The 20,128-nt window shown below is 38.5% G+C and overlaps 1 protein-coding gene across 4 annotated transcripts in view; it reads left to right on the top strand.

Annotated features, from left to right (window-relative positions):
- MLLT3 (MLLT3 super elongation complex subunit) overlaps positions 1 to 19,358 on the top strand; it is a 218,090-nt gene extending 198,732 nt beyond the window's left edge. For all 4 annotated transcript variants that reach the window (XM_007061680.4, XM_043546319.1, XM_027824159.3 and 1 more), the window contains 3 exons: positions 3,248 to 3,319; positions 4,748 to 4,819; positions 16,640 to 19,358. In XM_007061680.4, the coding sequence (XP_007061742.1) occupies positions 3,248 to 3,319; positions 4,748 to 4,819; positions 16,640 to 16,771 (276 nt within the window). In that variant the 3' untranslated portion in view covers positions 16,772 to 19,358. The remainder of the gene's footprint in view (positions 1 to 3,247; positions 3,320 to 4,747; positions 4,820 to 16,639) is intronic.
- The last annotated feature ends 770 nt before the right edge of the window (positions 19,359 to 20,128 follow it).

The raw sequence follows: 20,128 nt of genomic DNA, 5'->3' as shown, positions 1-20,128 counted from the left end.
TGGTTCACATGTAATCAGGATTTTTTTTTCATTCAGTCTTCATCTCAAAGTTGTAATCAACCATATTAGATAAAGCATTTTGTTATATTTATAGTAAATAATGCTTAGCACTGTCGAAATAGTAGCTAGTCTTTGTAGCACTGTTGAGATAGGTAAGTAGCGTTATCCCATCTGGCAGGTGTAGAAACTGAAAGGGAAGTTAACTGACCCAAATCTACACAATGAGTCAGTAGCAAACAAAGATTAGAACTCAGGAGGTCCTCATACCTAATCTGTTAGATCACAGCATCTTTTTAAATCAATGGAGTTTTTATAACACATAAGCATACTACAATGTATGCATTTGCTATTATCTTCAAAGCAATTGACATTCACAATGTATAAAGATATATAACTAAAGTCATTTATATACTTGTGTTTGGTGACAAAACAGAACATAAATCTACTGCAGATGAAACTTGGTCACACTCTAAACTCTCATATAGCAGGGCTAAGTTAAATGAGAATAAGTACATGTTTATAGTGGCAATGGGGATAAAATGGATCCACGGTTTTAATAAAAAAAATTTAACTTGTGTGTTACAGATGAGCCTAGACAGCACTTCCTTCAGGAAAATGAATTCTCTTTCCTGACATAAATAATATACCATCCATTCCTTTTCCAATAACACATAAATGTATCTTTGCTAACAGCAATATGTGAATAATTTGTTTATATCAATTAAATTAGGATATGCTGCAGAAAAGGAGACATGCTCTGTGTTTAGCAGGAACACCTGTAATAACAATAAAGAAGTCCATGTCATTTCACAGTCAGTAAGCATTAATAGGATCAATCAAAAATTCTCTAAATATTTTAAAATTGATTTCTACATGAACTTTGGAGAGAGATCACTTTTACAAACATACATAAAGTGACATTTCCATTTCCTTTCAGCTATCACTTAATTATGGGCAATCTTCCTTTGGAGACTGGAGTGCAAGAAAAATAAATGATCTTTTTATAGGGATAACCAAAGCTGGTTGCTTTTTGAAAATCTCACCTGGTTTTTGCAGGGAAATAATAATTGTATCTTTCTCTCTCACTGGGCACAATCCATTTGGCCACTGTCTCTCATGCCATGCCTGTCTACTCCAATGAGCACCATAAACTCCCATGTGCTCATTTGGTTTCTCCAAACAGCATGGAGTATTTAAAGAGATACCAATTGGAAGTGAATAGCTCACTATCTTAAAGCATTCACACACTGTCTTAACAGATGAGGTAGAAAGTATACTTTGGGGAATGGTCAGGCCTACTTGTACTAGAATTCCAATTGTGTTAGTCAGAACCATATTTAAACATGGTTCTTGCCAGCAATGTACTGCCATGATCTTCCTGACTGGTATAAACAGGTCTGTATTACAAAATAGGTTCACAGTACAGAACCATACTGTTACAGATTAGGGAAAACACTACCCTCTACAGATTAGTGAATGAAAGAATCAGTTTCAGGCAGGTTTGAGCGTTACAAATACTGAGTTAATATGAGCCTTTGTAGAAGCATTCTCTAACCTGTATAGTGACACATCTCATCCAAACTAGGGTGCTTCGGATATTGGAGAGAATGACCTACGGCATGTGGGGAAGCTACTGGATTTCAATAGCCACATTTGGCAGATTATAAGTGAGCAACTCCTTCAAGCTTTATCTGTGTCCCATGCTAGTGAAATCATATGAAAACCATTTCTGATGTTAGGGCTATCATGTATCAAAATTTCATCACTCCTAGGTAAACTGATAAAAGCTTTTTCCCTTTAAAAATAAACAAATACAAGAAAAACAAAAAACAAAGGAATACCTGAAAAGCCTGGCATTTTGCCCAGAAGCATTCACATTTTGTCAAGACAAGATTTATCTTCCTCCACCCCAAACTGCAATAGCCCTGGGCTTGTTAAATCTAAGAATTATTTTCAGGTGAGCTTCATGTGTTGCAATTCTGGGCACGTACCACCCTTTGTAAAATAAACAGTTAGTTAGGATAAAACAGACCTATAGTCGTCTTGTCTGTTGGAAAGTAGCTGCACACCTCTCTCTCTCTCTCTCTCTCTCATTTATACGGTCTCAATCACCCTAGGTAACACCTAGGTGGGGTCTGTGGGGACTATGGAAGTTGGGGGAGATACTAGGAGTTGGTGGGAACTGATGAAAGGCCCATGTTGGGGCATAAGGGTATCAAAAAATCTTCATTTTTAACAAGCCCTGACTGAGTAATTTTCATTTTGAAGTTGGTGTTGTGTTATGATAACCCAGTAGGTTGTTAGGGGAAACTATGCTACTGGACAGATATTCTTTGTGGTGAGGTGTAAAACAGAAAACCTAATGATTTGTGACCATTAAACAGCCCATGACACTTTTCACAGCAACTGGCCACACTCCAAACTAGGTAATAATAATCTGATTACGTAAACTCAGTTTCAAATGGAAAAAAATCCCATTCCTCACATCTGTCCTAAAACTGTCATGTAGTAGCATTGTGTACTCTTGACTATTTGACACATCCTTTACCTAGAGGTGACTAAATTTCAGCATTTGATGAAGAGACACGGGTATATAATATAACTCTGTAGGCCCAAGTTTGTAAAGTAGCTTGTAATCATACTGGATGAAAGGTGCTCTGTCAATGCGTGATCATTATCTTTGATTAAACACTCTTTTTGCACAATTGCAGCTCGTCCAAACACTAGATTAGCTACATTTCAAAAACTGTATCCTTCAGAAAAGGCAGACAACAATAAAGATAATAAGAAAACATATTAATCATACTGCACATTAAATGCATGTAGTCTTTACCAAGGAGGTAGAGTTTGCCTCAGCACTCTGCATATATTCAAAAATTTAGACTTCTTAACCTGCCAAGGTTCAAATGAAGACGATACAAAAAACAGTGCAGGAAACTTTAAAATGATATAGAATCAATTTATTTAGTATCAGTAAGTAAGTATTTAGTACTCTTATAACCATCTCTTCATGATTCAGCATTTTGTGATGTAAGTTACTTCTAAAAAAAAAAAGAAGATTGAGTAGCTTTGTTAGGTCAAAGATTGTGAAGGGTTATTTGCAAGGTTTGGTTGTGGTTTCCTGCAGATATTTTTATATTCTTTGTTTTTATGTAACAGCATTTTTTAAATGTTTTCTTAATTTTTTAAAATTCATACAGCCCAAAGATGCACTTAATACTTAGAGCATTTTCTGTTTCTTTTCCAGATTCTAGAAGTGAAAAGTCCAATAAAACAAAGTAAATCTGATAAACAAATAAAGAATGGTGATTGCGATAAGGTAAATATGAGTGTGATGGCAATAAAGTATTTAGAAAGCCACATTAAGTTATTATATTTTCTCTTCTACATCCCTTTTACAGTATTATTTTTGTTACAAAACAGAAAACTCACTGGTTAGTATATCTCTGCTCTAAATGTTTCTTAAATACAGCAGTGTGCTTTTCTCTTTTTCTCTTTGTAAGCATTGTCCCCTCAAAGCTTTGGCAAATTTAGCTGGGTGGGGATCTACCACCTATCGTTTGTTTTATGTATACAGCGCCACAAATATGCATAGTGCTTTATAGAACAAATAAAAGAGAGTTCCCACACTAAAGATCTTACAATATAAGTCTCAGGCAATCAATAGAAATATTTTACAGAATCCTTTCCAAGGGCTGCTGTTCACTGGGAAATGAGAGTGTGATATAACACATTAACTAGCATTACACTAAGCATACATTAGCACTCAGCATACAGAGGGATTATCGTGCTTAAATTTGTCAGCTGGCCATGGTTAAGTGCATTCTAACATGGGTTTTAATGTTTTGTTAGTTAACATAGTGTAATCTCCCAGTGTGTGCCCCAAAATGGTTTAGAATTTACGAGTAGTAACCTCGTTGTGCTACCACGAGTCTGAGACTCTTAATTTGGTTTCCCATTCCCAGATTGTCTATGACATAGAACGTAGCACTGCTTTGTTAGACCAGCTGTTCTCAATCTTTTCCATCCCATGATCATGTGTTACAATGGGAAAAAAAAGTAACCATGAAAAGAGGAAGGATGATTATGACCCTCTGCCCCCTCCCCCTCAGACCAGTTTTCAACTCCCTTGGAAGCTGTGACCTCCAGGTTTGGTATCCATGTGTTACTTCATAAGTGCTAGTGGGCAGCCATAGATGAGATGAGATGTAGATGAGTTTTATTGTGATAGGGAGTGGAAGGATTTGCCCCTAATGTGAATTAGTGTTTAAGTTCCAAGAGAGTTGGGAGGGGAGTTTGATCCCCTCTGAATAACCGGCTCACTTTATCTTACACATGCCTTCATGCATCTTAAAACCTCCTGCCCATTATTCAACTTGCTCTTCAGGATTCAGTGGCTCATCAATTTCAAAAATGGCCCTTGGTGATAGAATGCAGACTTCTGTCATACTGGAGAACAGACAGGATTTTGTGAAATTCTTTTAAATATCTGATATAGTGAAATTACTTCAAAGGCCCCTTAAAGTTTTTCAGCATTATGAAGTAAAAAGGTTTAACTGGTGGTTGCTTGGATCACATACTGATTAGCTGGTTGGAGTTAAATGTTTAGTTCCCTTGCCAAACCAAAGAGAACAAGTCAAATGAGAATACAAATGCTGTTGTAAATACTCTGTACTAAATCTGGAGTTTGTGGAAATACACAACTATTCCTTAACAGGTTCTTTGTTGGGGGGGGGATTGTTTTCAGGCATATCTCGATGAACTAGTAGAGCTCCACAGAAGATTAATGACATTGAGGGAAAGGCATGTACTGCAACAGGTGAGGAGAGCTCTTGTGCAGTATCAGAGTGCTCAGCAAAGTCAAGAAGCCAAATCTGTTCTTCCTCTTTTAACCTAAAGCTTTATAATCTGACTTCAGAGTTCTCAGGCCTGAGACTGCATAATATATTGCCTATTAAGAATGTTAATATGACCTAAAGGACTATATCACATACATTTTTTATTCCATTGCCACATACGAGCACACTTTTGAGTTGGAATCGATCCCCTTGAGTTTTCCAGATTTATTGAGAGAGATAAAAATGGTGCTTACTTGAGCTAAATGTTGTCACTAATTTACAATATTGATCAGTACATTTCTCAAGCCGCTGATTCATGAAAATTGGACACAGGCCAATAAAATATGATCTGTGGGAGGGCAAAATGAATAGAAATATTGTACAATTGGGCAAGAATCCTGTTTATTTTTTGGAAAACCATGATGAAATCCTTGGTGAAAAGCAAGTAAATACAGTTTCTAAGAGTAATCATGAAAACAAATGTCACTTTATGGTAAAACACAGTATATTCATTACTTAATCTTCCTCAGTCATGGGAGACAATTGATTACTTTGGTGTAAACTAGTTGGTCAGAACTAAAAAAGCTTCAAATACTCTGATAGCATTATATAGTGGTAAGAAATGACTTACATTATATTCTCTCTGCATTCAGTGATCTCGGCATTGTCAGGTACTGTTGGATAACAAATGGATGAAACGAGATGAAACAATTCACATTATTAACAAAGCAGAAGTAATTGTAGGACAGATAGCTTTATTATGTTTACAGCAATTAGATACCACAGTGATAGGCACTTTATTGAGATTTTTACCACTTCCAATTGATTGCAATCACTCAGTAAATTTCTCAACTCTTGCATAATAATAACAAAATACTTTACAGACCTTCAGCATTAATTCATGAGTGCATATTTGCTCACACATTCTTTTGTGACTGATCATCAGAAAGTAGTGCAAGTTCAGTATAACATAGAAGATCTCAGATTTGGATATTTCTAGTTAAACAGGACCCCGGCTGACTGTGTCAAATTTAATTTCTAAGTTTATTCTTGTCCAAGTTTAGTATGTCTTTAATATATTGTTGTTTCCAATCACACTTTGCCACTAGCGTTCATTTGCTCTTCTTTGCCAATTGAAGGAGCTTCTCTCACCAAGAAAAATGGTGGGAAAGACCAACTCCAGAAGGGCTTGCATAACTCATCACAGCATAGGACCTAGGGGGCTGGAAGTGGCAAGTGAAAAATTTTTTAAACCATCTTTAAAACCGTCAACACAAACAGGAGACGGAGGTGAAAGTGAGCCAAAAAAATAAATAGGGAAATGGGTAGGATAGTCCAAGTTGTGTCAGTAATTTTACTGTTTCTCTTCTTGGCCTAATGGTGTTGAAGTTTCTTATGGAGGTGAGTTTTCTGTCATTGGTGGAAAGATGGTGGTTTAAGTCATGGAAGCACCTTTTGTGTCTGATATTGGAGCATCACTGGTGTTGGAGAGGTTACTTGCTTTGATTCCTGACTCCCTTGTTAGAAAACCAGGATGGGGACCCTTTGAAGAGTGACAGAATTTAAATGGGGATCCTCAACTTCCCATTCTGACTACGAAGAGTAAGGAAATGTAAAAACAAAACCCCATGAATTATAAACTGACTTCAAGATTCTCCAGGGCAAATGTTGTTTTATACTAATTGAGTTTCTCAGAGGATTGAAAGCACTCATTCTTTGACCTTTGCTTCATAATGCATGTGAAGAGTGTGATTATGATACCATAATGCATGTCTCAACCTGGCTTAGTGCCTGATGAACTCCTGTTATAAAAGTTAGGTTTATTAAGTACCAATACTATCCAGCACCTTGTGAGATTGTTGTTCTACAAATCCTGTCCCTGAGTTGTGAATGTGCCCCAGGCTGTTAGTACAGGTCCAATGAAAGTTGAATTTATGGAAGGGTTATTCAGGCCAAGACAGCGGTAAAATGTTATTTTGCTGAGGTAGCTAGGAGTTGTAAAATATTAGCCACAAAAGGCTTCTGCCGTCCAATTAAACTAGAAAAAAGAGCAAGAGTAGTTACCCATTTTCTGTGTTAGCAAACCCTCTCTGACACCAGGACTTATTTATAGTAGTAACTTCATATAGAAAAATCTCTTAATGCCTTGATTGTTGGTAACAGGACTTTACCTTTAAAGAAGCCTTTGATCGGTCCATATTAGAGAGGAGCAGAGGGAGGAAATATGGGAGAGAGAAACCGGAGTCTGTCTATGTAGGGTTTTAAAAATGAGGGCAGTTTTGAAGTGGAACCTAGGATGGAATTGAAGGACTATGGAGAGAGATTGGAGAAACACAAGGAAGAGGGTACAAGACGGGAAGCCTCCTGATTCATACTGAGAAAGTGGGGCAATCAGCTAGTTAGGTGCATGTACACGAACACAAGAAGCCTGGGAAACAAGCAGGAAGAATTGGAAGTCCCTGCACAATGAAGGAACTATGACGTGATTGGAATAACAGAAACTTGGTGCGGCAATTCACATGGCTGGAGCACTGCCATGGATGAGTATAAACTGTTCAGGAAGGAAAGATACGGGAGGAAAGGTGGAGGAGTTGCATTGTATGTAAGAGAGTGGTATGATTGTTCAGAGCTCCAGTTTGAAACTGGAGAAAAGCCTGTTGAGAGTCTTTGGGTTAAGTTTAGAGGCAAGAGCAACAAGGGTAATGTCGTGGTTTGTGTGTGCTATAGACCACCGGATCAGAAGGATGAGGTAGATGAGGCTGTCTTCGGACAACTAACTGAAGTTTCCAGATCACAGGCCGTGGTACTAATGGGGGGTTTCAGTCACCCTGACATCTGCTGGGAGAACAATATAGCAATGCACAGACAATCCAGGAAGTGTTTGGAGCGTGTTGGGGACAACTTCCTGGTACAAGTGCTGGAACAACTGACTAGGGGCCGTGCTTCTCTTGACCTGCTGCTTACAAACGGGGAAGAATTGGTAGGGAAGTAGAAGTGGGTGGCAATCTAGGCAGCAGTGACTATGAGATGGTTGAGATCAGGATCCTCACAAAAGGAAGAAAGGAGAGTAGCAAAATACGGACCTTGGACTTCAGAAAAGCAGACTTTGACTCCCTTAGGGAACTGATGGGCAGGATCCCCTGGGAAGTTAATATGAGGGGGCAAGGAGTCCAGGAGAGCTGTCTGTATTTTAAAGAAGCCTTATGGAGGGCGCAGGAACGAACCATCCCAAAGTGCAGAAAGAATAGCAAATATGGCAGGCAACCAGCTTGAATTAACAGTGAAATCTTCGGTGAGCTTAAACTCAAAAAGGAAGCTTACAAGAAGTGGAAATTTGGACAGATGACTAGGGAGGAGTATAAAAATATTACTCGAGCATGCAGGGGTGTAATCAGGAAGGCCAAGGCACAATTGGAGTTGCAGCTAGCAAGGGATGTGAAGGGTAACAAGAAGGGTTTTTGCATATATGTTAGCAACAAGAAGAAGGTCAGGGAAAGTGTGGGACCTTTACTGAATGGGGGAGGCAACATAGTGACAGATGATGTGGAAAAAGCTAAAGTACTCAATGCTTTTTTTTGCCTCAGTCTTCACAGACAAGGTCAGCTCCCAGGCTGCTGCACTGGGCAACACAGTATGGGGAGGAGGTGAGCAGCCCTCAGTGGTGAAAGAACAGGTTAAGGACTATTTAGAAAAGCTGGATGTGCACAAGTCCATGGGTCCAGATCTAATGCATCCAAGGATGCTGAGGGAGTTGGCCGATGTGAATGCAGAGCCATTGGCCATTATGTTTGAAAATTCGTGGCGATTGGGGGAGGTCCCAGACAATTGGAAAAAGACAAATATAGTGCCCATATTTAAAAAAGGGAAGAAAGAGAACCTGGGGAACTACAGACCGGTCAGCCTCACTTCAGTCCCTGGCAAAATCATGGAGCAGGTCCTCAAGGAATCCATTTTGAAGCACTTGGAGAAGAGGAAGGTGATCAGGAACAGTCAACATGGATTCACCAAGGGCAAGTCATGCCCGACCAACCTGATTGCCTTCTATGATGAGATAACTGGATCTGTGGATATGGGGAAAGCGGTGAATGTGATATATCTTGATTTTTAGCAAAGCTTTTGATACGTTCTCCCACAGTATTGTTGCCAGCAAGTTAAAAAAGTATGGTTTGGATGAATGGACTCTAAGGTGGATAGAAAGCTGTCTAGATTGTCGGGCTCAATGGGTAGTGATCAATAGCTCAAGGTCTAGTTGGCAGCTGGTATCAAGCGGAGTGCTCCAGGAGTCAGTCCTGGGGCTTGTTTTGTTCAACATCTTCGTCAATGATCTGTATGATGGATTGCACCGTCAGCAAGTTTGTGGATGACACTAAGCTGGGGGGAGAGGTAGATATGCTGGAGGGTAGGGATAGAGTCCAGAGTGACCTAGACAAATTGGAGGATTGGGCCAAAAGAAATCTGATGAGGTTCAACAAGGACAAGTGCAGAGTCCTGCACTTAGGAAGGAAGAATCTCATGCACTGCTGCAGGCTGGGGACCGACAGGCTGAGCAGCAGTTCTGCAGAAAAGGACCTGGGAATTACAGTGGATGAGAAGCTGGATATGAGTCAGCAGTGTGCCCTCATTGCCAAGAAGGCCAACGGCATATTGGACTGTGTTCGTAGGAGCATTGCCAGCAGATCGAGGGAAGTTATTATTCCCCTGTATTCAGCACGGGTGAGGCCATACCTGGAGTATTGCGTCCAGTTTTGGTCCCCGCACTACAGAAGGGATGTGGACAAATTGGAGAGAGTCCAGCAGAGGGCAATGAAAATGATTAGGGGGCTGGGGCGTATGACTTATGAGGAGAGGCAGAGGGAACTGGGCTTATTTAGTCTGCAGAAGAGAAGAGTGAGGGGGGATTTGATAGCGGCCTTCAACTACCTGAAGGGGGGTTCCAAAGAGGATGGAGCTCAGCTGTTCTCAGTGGTGGCAGATTGCAGAACAAGAAGCAATGGTCTCAAGTTGCAGTGGGGGAGGTCTAGCTTGGATATTAGGAAACACTATTTCACTAGGAGGGTGGTGAAGCACTGTAATGGGTTACCTAGTGAGATGGTGGAATCTCTATCCTTAGAGGTTTTTAAGGCCCAGCTTGACAAAGCCCTTGCTGGGATAATTTAGTTGGGGTTGGCCCTGCTTTGAGCAGAGGATTAGACTAGATGACCTCCTGAGGTCTCTTCCAACCCTAATCTTCTATGATTCTTTGGGAGGAGGTTATGGTCTCTTTTGGTATACAGGAGAGCAAGCAGCAGTATTCTGCATGTGATAGTCTGAAGAGGAGGGACATAAAGGGGTTGCAAGTCAGAGAAAGAAGAAATGAAAGCATAGATCAGGACTTTAGCAGGATTAAAGTTGAAGCAGATATACTTGTAGGCCATGCTGAATATCTGATGAGAGATGTAGCCTTGCAGAACTGAGGACTATGGAAGAAGGAGGAAAGTTTTGCAGTCTTACTTGTTACCAAGTCGATGCATGGTGATGGCAAACAGGAGTTCTCAGCTGAAGAACAAAGAAAGAAAGATGTAGCTGGTCGAGGATGCTGCTCTTGCCCAAGAGAAGCAATTCTCTGAGAGACAATTAGTTGAAGGAAGCTGAGATGAGTCCACAAGTTTGGGGCAGGGAGAGCAGACAAGAGTATTATTATATGACATTATAGATGTCAAATTATACATATTTGAGTAATATCAATGTAAAGGTGGTAGTTAAAGCTAAAGGTACCTATGAAGTGGCCAAGAGGGAGACTGTAGATGCAAAAGATTAGATGACCAAGAACTGGGACACATGGGAAATCTATTTACTAGTATTTGTGTATGGGGGTGGGTGGAGGTGGGAAGGCGTGCTACCAGATAGAAATTACAACAAAAATCACATTTAAAAAAAAAATCTTCCCCATTTTCTCTTCTAGGGAATATGTATGATAAATGGAAGGGATTGAGATTTCTTTTAGTAATGCAACAGCTTTTATGCAATTAGAAGTAAAACAGCAGCAGATTAAGTTGGCCATTTACCAGTACTCAAGCTTACATCTCGACCAATGGATTCATACTTAGTCACCATGGGTGAAATCCTGACCCCATTGAAGTCACTGGGAATTTTGCCATCAAATTCAATGGGCCAGGATTTCACCGCATGCGTTTAGGTGCAAGGGGGCACATCCTCCACTCATGTAAGCTGTCATAGTTCTGTCAAAGTTAAGGGGCTTTTCCAAAACACTGAGCACCATTGGGTATGTCTACACAGTCCATGGGAGCGAGCCTCCCAGCGTGGGTTAACAGACTCAGGCTAGTGGGCCTTGAGGTCTAGAAATAGCTGTTTAGACCGTGCTTTCAAGCTGTGGCTCGGGCTGGAGCTTGGGCTCTGAAGCCTAGGGATGGGGAGTGATCAATGGAAATCACTCATGCTCAGCACCACTGAAAAACAAGCCATTCATTTAGGTATCTAAATACAGGTTTAGGTGCTTAATTTCAGGAGGCACCCAAGTTTTGAAAATGTGGGCATCTGAGGGAAGCTTGCAAATCTGGGAACTATCAAATGGTTTAAAACCCTCCAGACATCGAAAATGGGTTTGTCATTTGCACTCTAGTCCCCTCATGCACACATGCTCATTTTCTTGTTTAAGACAGATAAATTGTTGTGGCATGATGGATGGTGATAAAACTGAGCTGGAGCAACATTGTGTAAACAGAATTGTACATTAAAGCAGAAAAGCAAAGCTCACAAATGGGATATTTTTGGACTTTGCTGCCTGGATACTTGGAATAAAACATTTTAATGTTGTGTTTCTAACATTATAACTGTCAGGCTTCCTGGCAACTAATCTAAACCTTTATTCTTTTTCTAGTATTTTTGAATAGCATAAGGATGTGTGTGCTAATATTATAAGTCATGAACGCTACTCTCATTGGCAGGCACTCAGAACTCCAAAATTTTAGAAGCTTTTCATAGAACTGTCAGGGTCTATCCTGATGTATTTTTGTACATCCCTTAAAACTTTTGGGGTTCATTTCACTCTGATTTATCAGGTGTCCTTGACACAGTGGATATATTTCTTGAGACCAGGATGAGGGATAGGGTTAAAATGTTTATATGACTTAGTCTGAGGCTTAAAAAGCCTGGAGTAGATACTGCTCAATAAAAGAGGTTTTTAATCTCATTTTTTAAAGTGTATTGTGTTTCTTAAAAATGCATCTGTTAACACTCCTAAGTGTTTTTATATTTCAAAATCAAGTATATTGTTATGGAAGTTAGCCAAGGGTACTGTTCTGGCACAGTATCACAGGGAAACATATTAAACAGAATCCTTCTAAGGAGGGTTACCTCTCACCTTCCCCAATGTACATAAACTTGATTACCAGCTAGTTGTTGTATTTGGAGACGATGCATTAGTGATGTGGATTACATTCCTAACTTTACAAAAGGAGGCTGGATTTCTTCCCATGTTCCTGTCACAAGAGAGGACTGAGGACTCTCTCTAAAAGAGAGAAGTTTCCACATATCACAGTTTTTTGCTGTCTGGTATCTAGTATTTTGCTTCATCATTTAAAATTTTGCTCTTAATTTCAGTGCAGGACCTGAGGAGATGGGAAAGGTTGTGGGTGGGTGTGGTGTTAATGATAAAATGGATAGATGAAGTAGAAAGTATTAGATTAAAAGTCCCAAAGTGAAAAAACTGAAGCTGAGAGGCACAGCTTTAAATGAAGTGCTGATAAACCAGAATCAATTCCAGGGGCAGTATCTGAACTTGGATTTTTGGTATTCAGAGTTCTGGTCTAATTTAAATCCAGACTGAACCTTTTTCCCCACCTGGGGAAAAAGAATTTGTGTAGTTAGAAAGAGCAGTTTTAATTCTGAGAGGCATTCTTCTCTCTCACTTTTACCTTGTTTCCAAATGGTGCAGTCCAATCCTCCAATTCACAACCCCACTCCACATTATTTCATTTAGCATTAGTGTCGTAAGCCTCTTCCTCTCTGGTACAGGGAGAAAGAACCATTTGTTGAAAGAATAAAAATGGGAGGAGAAATTAAACAAATGTTGTCTTTGGACTAGTCACTGCTAAAATTTTTTAAAATAAGTTACATTGCACTACAACTATTGTATTTTTTACCAGGTTTGTCATTCTAATCTATATTCTGTCCATCATTTGTAATCGGAGTGTTTTTCTTCTACTGTTGGAAAAGGAACAACAGTTTAGATAGTGTGCTCAAAAACAAAATAAGGCATCTATAACAACAGATTGTTTCATATAGGGATGGGTCAGAATCCATTATCTAACCTCACGAAAGCTTGCAGGTTTTAAATAAAAGAGCTCTCCTACACTGTAATGAAGCACCCGCAGCTGGCCCATATCGGCTGACTCAGGCTCAAGGGGCTTGGGCTGCAGGGCTTTACAATTGCAGTGTAGCTGTTTAGGCCGTATGCCCATCGTAATTGTGTGCAAACGTATTGTAATACAGCATAGCGTAATGTGCACAGTATGATGCAAAGTTTTAGTGAAACTGATAGATGTTTGTCTGAATAAAATTTAAACGGGCTGTAATTTAAAATTCAGAAAGAGTAACTTACCTAAGTCTCATACTAAATTGGTAAAATTCAACATTAAATCAAAAGTAGAACTGCATGTGCAGAAAATGTTTGTTACAGCAGTACCCAGAGCTTCTAATCAGGATCATGGCCCCATTGTTCTATGTGGTTTACAAATGCATACAAAAGCAGAGTCCCTTGCCCATAAGAGGTTACAGGCTAAGAAACAATTTACATAAATATCTCCAGTCTTGACCTATCCAGGATTTAAAGAAATCTCCTTAACAGTTGCCCATATAAAAAAAATTCTACACAAATATCCACATTTTCAAGATAAGCAACGTCTTGAATATTTTTATAGTGTCAAATGTACCAACATTTTTTTTTCAAAATAGTTTAAGTTCATTAGTCTTGTAAAGCGGGGAGCTAAATTCACCTATATACTCTTTGCTCATGCTGTAGGTTCCAAAATCCCCTCACATCTGTAATATTTGACAGTTGCATTTGCAGAGTGGTTAAATGATATTGTGCCAAGAAGTTTCAAGTGCATTTGAAACTCTTGGGGAAATAGACATTTGAACTGAACCTTTTTCTTTCAATATACTAAACAAAGGGGTTATTTTTCCTCTTCCTCAGAAAATGAAATATATGTTTCTGTTTGCTTCTTTTCTGCTTCCTCTCATCCTAAAACTGAGTGTGAAGGCTTTTTTTCTATAAAATCCATAAACCACTATTTATTACACTATTGGGTTGCCAAGCACAATCCAGTTGGCCAAGACAGAGTTGTAAGACCTCAGTAATGCTGCTGTAGAAATTCATTCTGTAAGCGTGACAATTGTGTGTGTTCTTTTCAAGGAAATTCATAACCACAGTTAATTACCAGTCATCTCACTGTTTAGGAAATGAGTCGTGAGAATTAACTCTAAAGCGGAAGATGAAGTTTCTTTAGACAAATCAGAAGTTTCTTATACTTAGTGGCATTGACTTTTAAAAAGATCCAACTCAGAAAAGCTAGGGTTGTAATGTTTGAAGTCAGGGAATGAAAAACAATCTAGTTGAAAAAGGGCTAACTCCTAAACAATGGAACAAATCCTGTGCAACAAGGATTTGCTCCATATAACTTGATTCTTGGGCTGGGATAAGGAATTCTCTACCCCAACTAAATGAGCTGTGTATAGCTTGGGTGTGCCTAAACATGTGGAATGGACATGACAAATGAGCATTTCTAAATTCCCAGACAGATAGAGATGGAAAGAATGTGGAGAGAAGTAGCGGTCCTCTCTGCTCCCTCTGTGACTTTATTCCAGATAATCCATGTGATTGTAGATTCACTGGCATTGCAGCTGCCATGGTACCACATCTCCCTCAGTGTGCCAGCTGAAAGAGGTGCCTTGGGGTTCTGCCTAATGGAAAGCAGGTGCATGTGGAGTCTGATTCCATGAGCTATCACTTGCCCCTTCCTCACTGTCAACATTTAACAAATAATGGTATTGCTCTCCTAAGTGTGACTAGTTTGTCTAGATACACACCATATAGCATACATTTATTCAGAGTTAAATTTTATAGAAAATCAGCTTTCAGCATAACTGCTCCTTCCAGATATAAATGATCGTTTATGCAGGCTATGTCTACGCTGGCAATTGAATGACAAAACCTTTGTCTTTCAGAGGTGTTAAACCCCCCCCCCCCCATACCCGAAAGACAAAAGTTTTGTTGCGACAAGTGCCAGTATGAACAGTGCATTGTCAGCAGGAGCGCTCTCCTGCCGACAACGCAAACGCCGCTCGTTGGGGGTAGAAGTTTTTTTTTTTTGCCAGGAGAGCCGACCAACAGCGGCTACACTGCACGACTTTTAGCAGCACAGCTGTGATGACACAGCCATGTCGCTAAAAGCTGTGTAGTGTAGACGTAGCCTTAGTGTGAAATGAACTCGCTCACGTATGTCCTTCACCATTCCCGGCAGGGCCCCACCCCCCCTTTTCTGGCTGGACATGTTTGAACACTAGGTAATCTGACCAATATGTTGCATCACCAGCTAAAGGAGTTTCCCCTTTTCTTCTTGAGTAGATTAGTTTGTGGTTTAACTTTAAACACCTGTTTTGCTTTAAAATATATCATACTTGATGTAGAGTTGTTAATCCAAAAGATGTAGTGGATATTCCTGGAATTAACAATTGATGCAAGATCTGTTGAGATTTCCACTGTAACTGAATTTGTGTTTTTGTGAAGTTTTGTTTTAAACTGGTAACTATTTTGTGAGGATTGTTCCCCTCCTCCAAGAGTTTACGGGATCCCAACAGTCATCAAAGGCCAAATATTACATAACAAGCTTGATAACATTATCAAAGTGTCCGGTAAACCAGACCACGTATGGGAAAACGGACACCAAACACACATAAGACGTTTTATAAACAGATCTATTATTATTTTTTATTAGGTGCCCCTAGGTGGACATGGGCTCCATTATGCTAGGTGCTGTTCAAACACATAAAAAGACTGTCTCTGTCCCAAACAGTTTACAATCTACTATTAGTCGATTTAAATATACACAGATATATAATTAGCTTTAATGTAAGTATATTTATTGCAGTAGCTTACGACAGTGCCTCTTTCCTTCTCTTTTACCATTTTGTCTTAGCCTGTGGTACTCAATTTCTGTCTTGTAAAACCCTTTAACCTTGTTTTCCTCTTTAAAGGTAAACATATTACAAATACTTGCAAAAGGTTTAATACCAATCATGTCCTGTAATAACAGAATTCCTAGCTATGAGCCAGATAAATGCACTGGGCAAAAATTTTAGCTCCATGCCTCCCAAAGACTTTTAAAAATAATTAGTTAGCAATTTGTGAAAAGCTTTTAAGATTTAAAAAAAAAACCTCTTCGCAGTGCTAATAATTATTGTTAAGTGTTAATTCTAGCTGGAAGTTAGCTGAAGCTGGAGTTTGGCCTTAGTTTTGGATACCCTTATTTGTTATGTTCTGGGGGAACAAACAGGTGTAGTTTGAATTAAGATTCTGTTTTGTCAAAACTACTAGAACTTCAGGGGAGGGATGGAAGGGGAATTTAACATACAAGGTTCTGATTTTGTTCCATTTGTTATTTTGGAATTGTGGTCTTGTGGACTTGTTCATATTCATTACACAGTAATACTTCAGTAGGAGCATTCAATTGTGCAGTACATCCTAAAAATATGAAAAGGATGGGATTTTCACCTAAATATTCTTTTTCTCTTTCTCCTCCCAGATCGTAAACCTTATAGAAGAAACTGGACACTTTCATATCACAAACACAACCTTTGACTTTGACCTTTGCTCACTGGACAAAACCACAGTCCGTAAACTACAGAGTTACCTGGAAACATCTGGAACATCCTGAGGATACAGCATCTGGCTGCATCAAAAACTGTTTTTTAAATAAAACATTCAAAGTGATGCAACCAAAATGGAAAAAAATAAACCAACCCTCTTCAGCTTTATTTTTCTTTAAAGCCAGTCATCATCTCTTGATAAAGGAGAGGAAAAGTGACAAGACTCAGAGGATCGCTCTTCTCACCAAGGAAATGTTCTGGAAGAGTTAGCCTGGATAGCCTTGAAAAAAAAACCACACAAAAAAAACACAAAAAAACTTGTTCTTAATGAATGTGTATGGTATCATGTATCTCTCTGTGGTGTTCCAGTCCACAAGACGAATGCATGTTCAACACACTGCCTTATTACATAACTGATCTATTTATTATTGCATACATATATTCTAAAGTCATTGAGGGAATGACACTACCAGATGTTACAAGTACTCGGTTTCCCTGTATGCTCCTTTGATGCAGCACCATCACAAGCCTAGTAACCTTACTCATGTTAAAATGCCACTTATTGCTGACTTTCTCTAGTCACTTAAAACACTATAGTCTTGTTTCCACTTCTGCAGTTCCAGGAAACAAGGTACGAAGTGGGGGACCAAAAAGTGGCCCTAATATTTGTCTCCAGTCTGCCACAGTGGGTTGGACCACAGGTCCTTGGTTCTATCCATTTATTGATCTTAGACCTATGGTAAAAAATGCACCAAATAGGATCCTGTGACTTGCTGTCTAGCCTTAGTCAATAAACCAGTAGGACTTGTAACAAAAAAGTGTTACTGTGTACTGTTCTGAATCCAGCATTGTTTGTCATCAACATTCTTGTGTCTGTTTTAATGTTATAATATTAGATATATATAAAAGTGAAGGTGTTCTACAGGATCACCATAAAAGGAAGAATACTGGTCCTGTTTTCTAAGGAAATGTTGTAGAAAATTCTTAAATTGGAGCTATTTATTACTGCGAGTTTCAATACTCTTCTGCTGCCAGTATGTGACATACCTTTACCATAAAAACTGTTGGCATAGTATTTTTGTTTGTTCATACAGTACATGGTCTGCTTAGACTTTTTTTTTACATCTGATAAATTAAAATCCTTTCTTTGAAAAAATATCTTCGTCGTTATACAGTGACATGTTAGAATATATATATATATATATATATATGTGTGTGTGTATATATATATATATATAAATAAAATGTGTGGTTATAGGTTCCAAATTTCAGTACCTGTTGAGTAATCTGCTTGCGTTTCCAGAAGGATTTCTTGTCTGTGAAAACAAATGTTCTTCCATGTACACTTCCTTAAAATGAGGACTATTTCGCATACCTGTGCAATCCAGAGAATTTACAAATAGTTTAAAATCAATGATCTGTGATCTCATTATGATGATTTAATTATGAAACAGTCACCTCTTTATGGGAAATTAAAGTCTTGACCCTGATGAAAAGAGAATGCAATTAAGAAATACTTCTGGATCCGAAGGTTTGTTCAGCCTTAAGAAAACGTGTTTGCAGAGAGGCCAGTATATTTCCCATGTATGCTTACATGCCAGATGTAGTATATTCATACACAGTTGAACAACGGTAGTATCTGTATGTTTTATTGTTTCATGTACATGGTTTTGTGCAGTACAGTGAAACTAGATTCCTGCTGGGGTTATTTCTTCATATTCAAATGGGAATTATTAACACTGTTTCTTTAAGTCCAAAGAAAGTCGTATATTTTATTTGGGGGTTTTTTCAGTTTTTTAAATTTAAAATGTTGTTTAACCATACTCCCATGGAAAGTCTCTTTCAGGCTTCCAAAAGAACAAGTGTACTTTTTTCAGTAATGTTATGACTCTTATTGACGATTGGCATGAAACATACTTGAAGCATTATGTTGTTAAGTCCACGTCTCAATGTGCAATTGTTGGGGAAAACGTCTTTAAAAATCATTTTGACATTGGGAGGATGATGATGGGAGGGTGGGGGAGGCATGTTGGGGGGGTGGGGTTAATTTTTGTCAACATTTTATATGAAAATGTTTTGAACTCTAAAAGCAATCTTTAAAAAAGTCATTGAACTAATAGTGCACATTCAACTTACTACCTTTTTAGTTAAATCCGATACATGTGGAGTCTGGTCCATTTTGACTTTTCTAACTAAATTTTGTGGTAAAAACTCTTGAGCTTCAGGAGGGGAAGGGAACCCAAGATTTCTTCTAGCGTGAATTGAATATCCTGCTGTTTTAAATAACTGGTGAAATAAGTCATGTTACCCATAAAAATACTAGCCAACTTCTATTGTACATATGAATGGAGGTGGAAGGGTAGGGAAGCCCATATAAAAGGGAGACTATTGCAATAACAATATAACTTTACCTCTGAATTTCATATAAATCCTTGATCATCCTTAAATAAAATATTAGTGCTCTACTTTGATAAGATTGGGAAATAAACAGACTGCAGCTGCATTTTGTGTGTGTTAACTGTAAAGTGAGTTTTCCACAAAATTCTGATAGAATAAGAGTCACTAAGCATTGATCTCTTTAAAAAAAAAACAAAGTTTTACATTAGCTATTTTCATCCAATTTTGTATGCAGAAACAAAATAAATCCTTTTTCAATTAATTTCAAATAGTCATATTTCTCTTAAAAGAAAAATCATAATAACCCTACCAAAATCGACCACGTTTATGAGCATTGATCTTTGGGACCAGTTTTCACATACACTCTACCTTACAACCGCTACATTAGCTTTTAAGTGCAAGAGAATAAAAGGTTTGGGATTTCATTTAGTGCCGACCTATTAAAAAAAAATTTAACTGAATGAATTTGAATAATGGATTAAGTTGACCAGATAGAGGTTAGCAGTAAGCAATATTTTAAAACCCTCTTTTGCAGCACTAGTTGAACACTTGTTATTAGAGAGAAACAATTGTATATCATGGAAAGCACAACTTTATTCTTAAAGATTTATTTGGGCATACGCTTTCATGGGTAAAAAACCCACTTCTTCAGATGCATGGAAGCATGGCTGCATGCATCTGAAGAAGTGGGTTTTTTAACCCACGAAAGCTTATGCCCAAATAAATGTTTGTCTATAAGGTGCCACCAAACTCCTCATTGTTTTGGGGGATACAGACTAACACATCTACCCCTCTGAAACTTTATTCTTGAAACTAACTAAACGTTCACCTCAGGAATTGGATATCCGAATGGGATAAGATTTTAACATTTTAATAGAAGTTTGGGTCCCTTGAAAACTTCAACTTCCCCTACATTTTTAAAAAGGTGTCTTAATCCACCTTAACACAAGGGGAAACTTCTTAAAAAATAGACCTGTATTTGGTGCCACAAGCCATGGTAAAAAATAAGTAAAATTAATTGAGAATTT

The sequence above is a fragment of the Chelonia mydas genome, chromosome 5 (genome assembly GCF_015237465.2).
Source record: "Chelonia mydas isolate rCheMyd1 chromosome 5, rCheMyd1.pri.v2, whole genome shotgun sequence".
Lineage (NCBI taxonomy): Eukaryota > Metazoa > Chordata > Testudines > Cheloniidae > Chelonia > Chelonia mydas.
The sequence above is the reverse complement of the archived record's forward strand: the minus strand, read 5'-3'. Positions and strand labels throughout refer to the sequence as shown.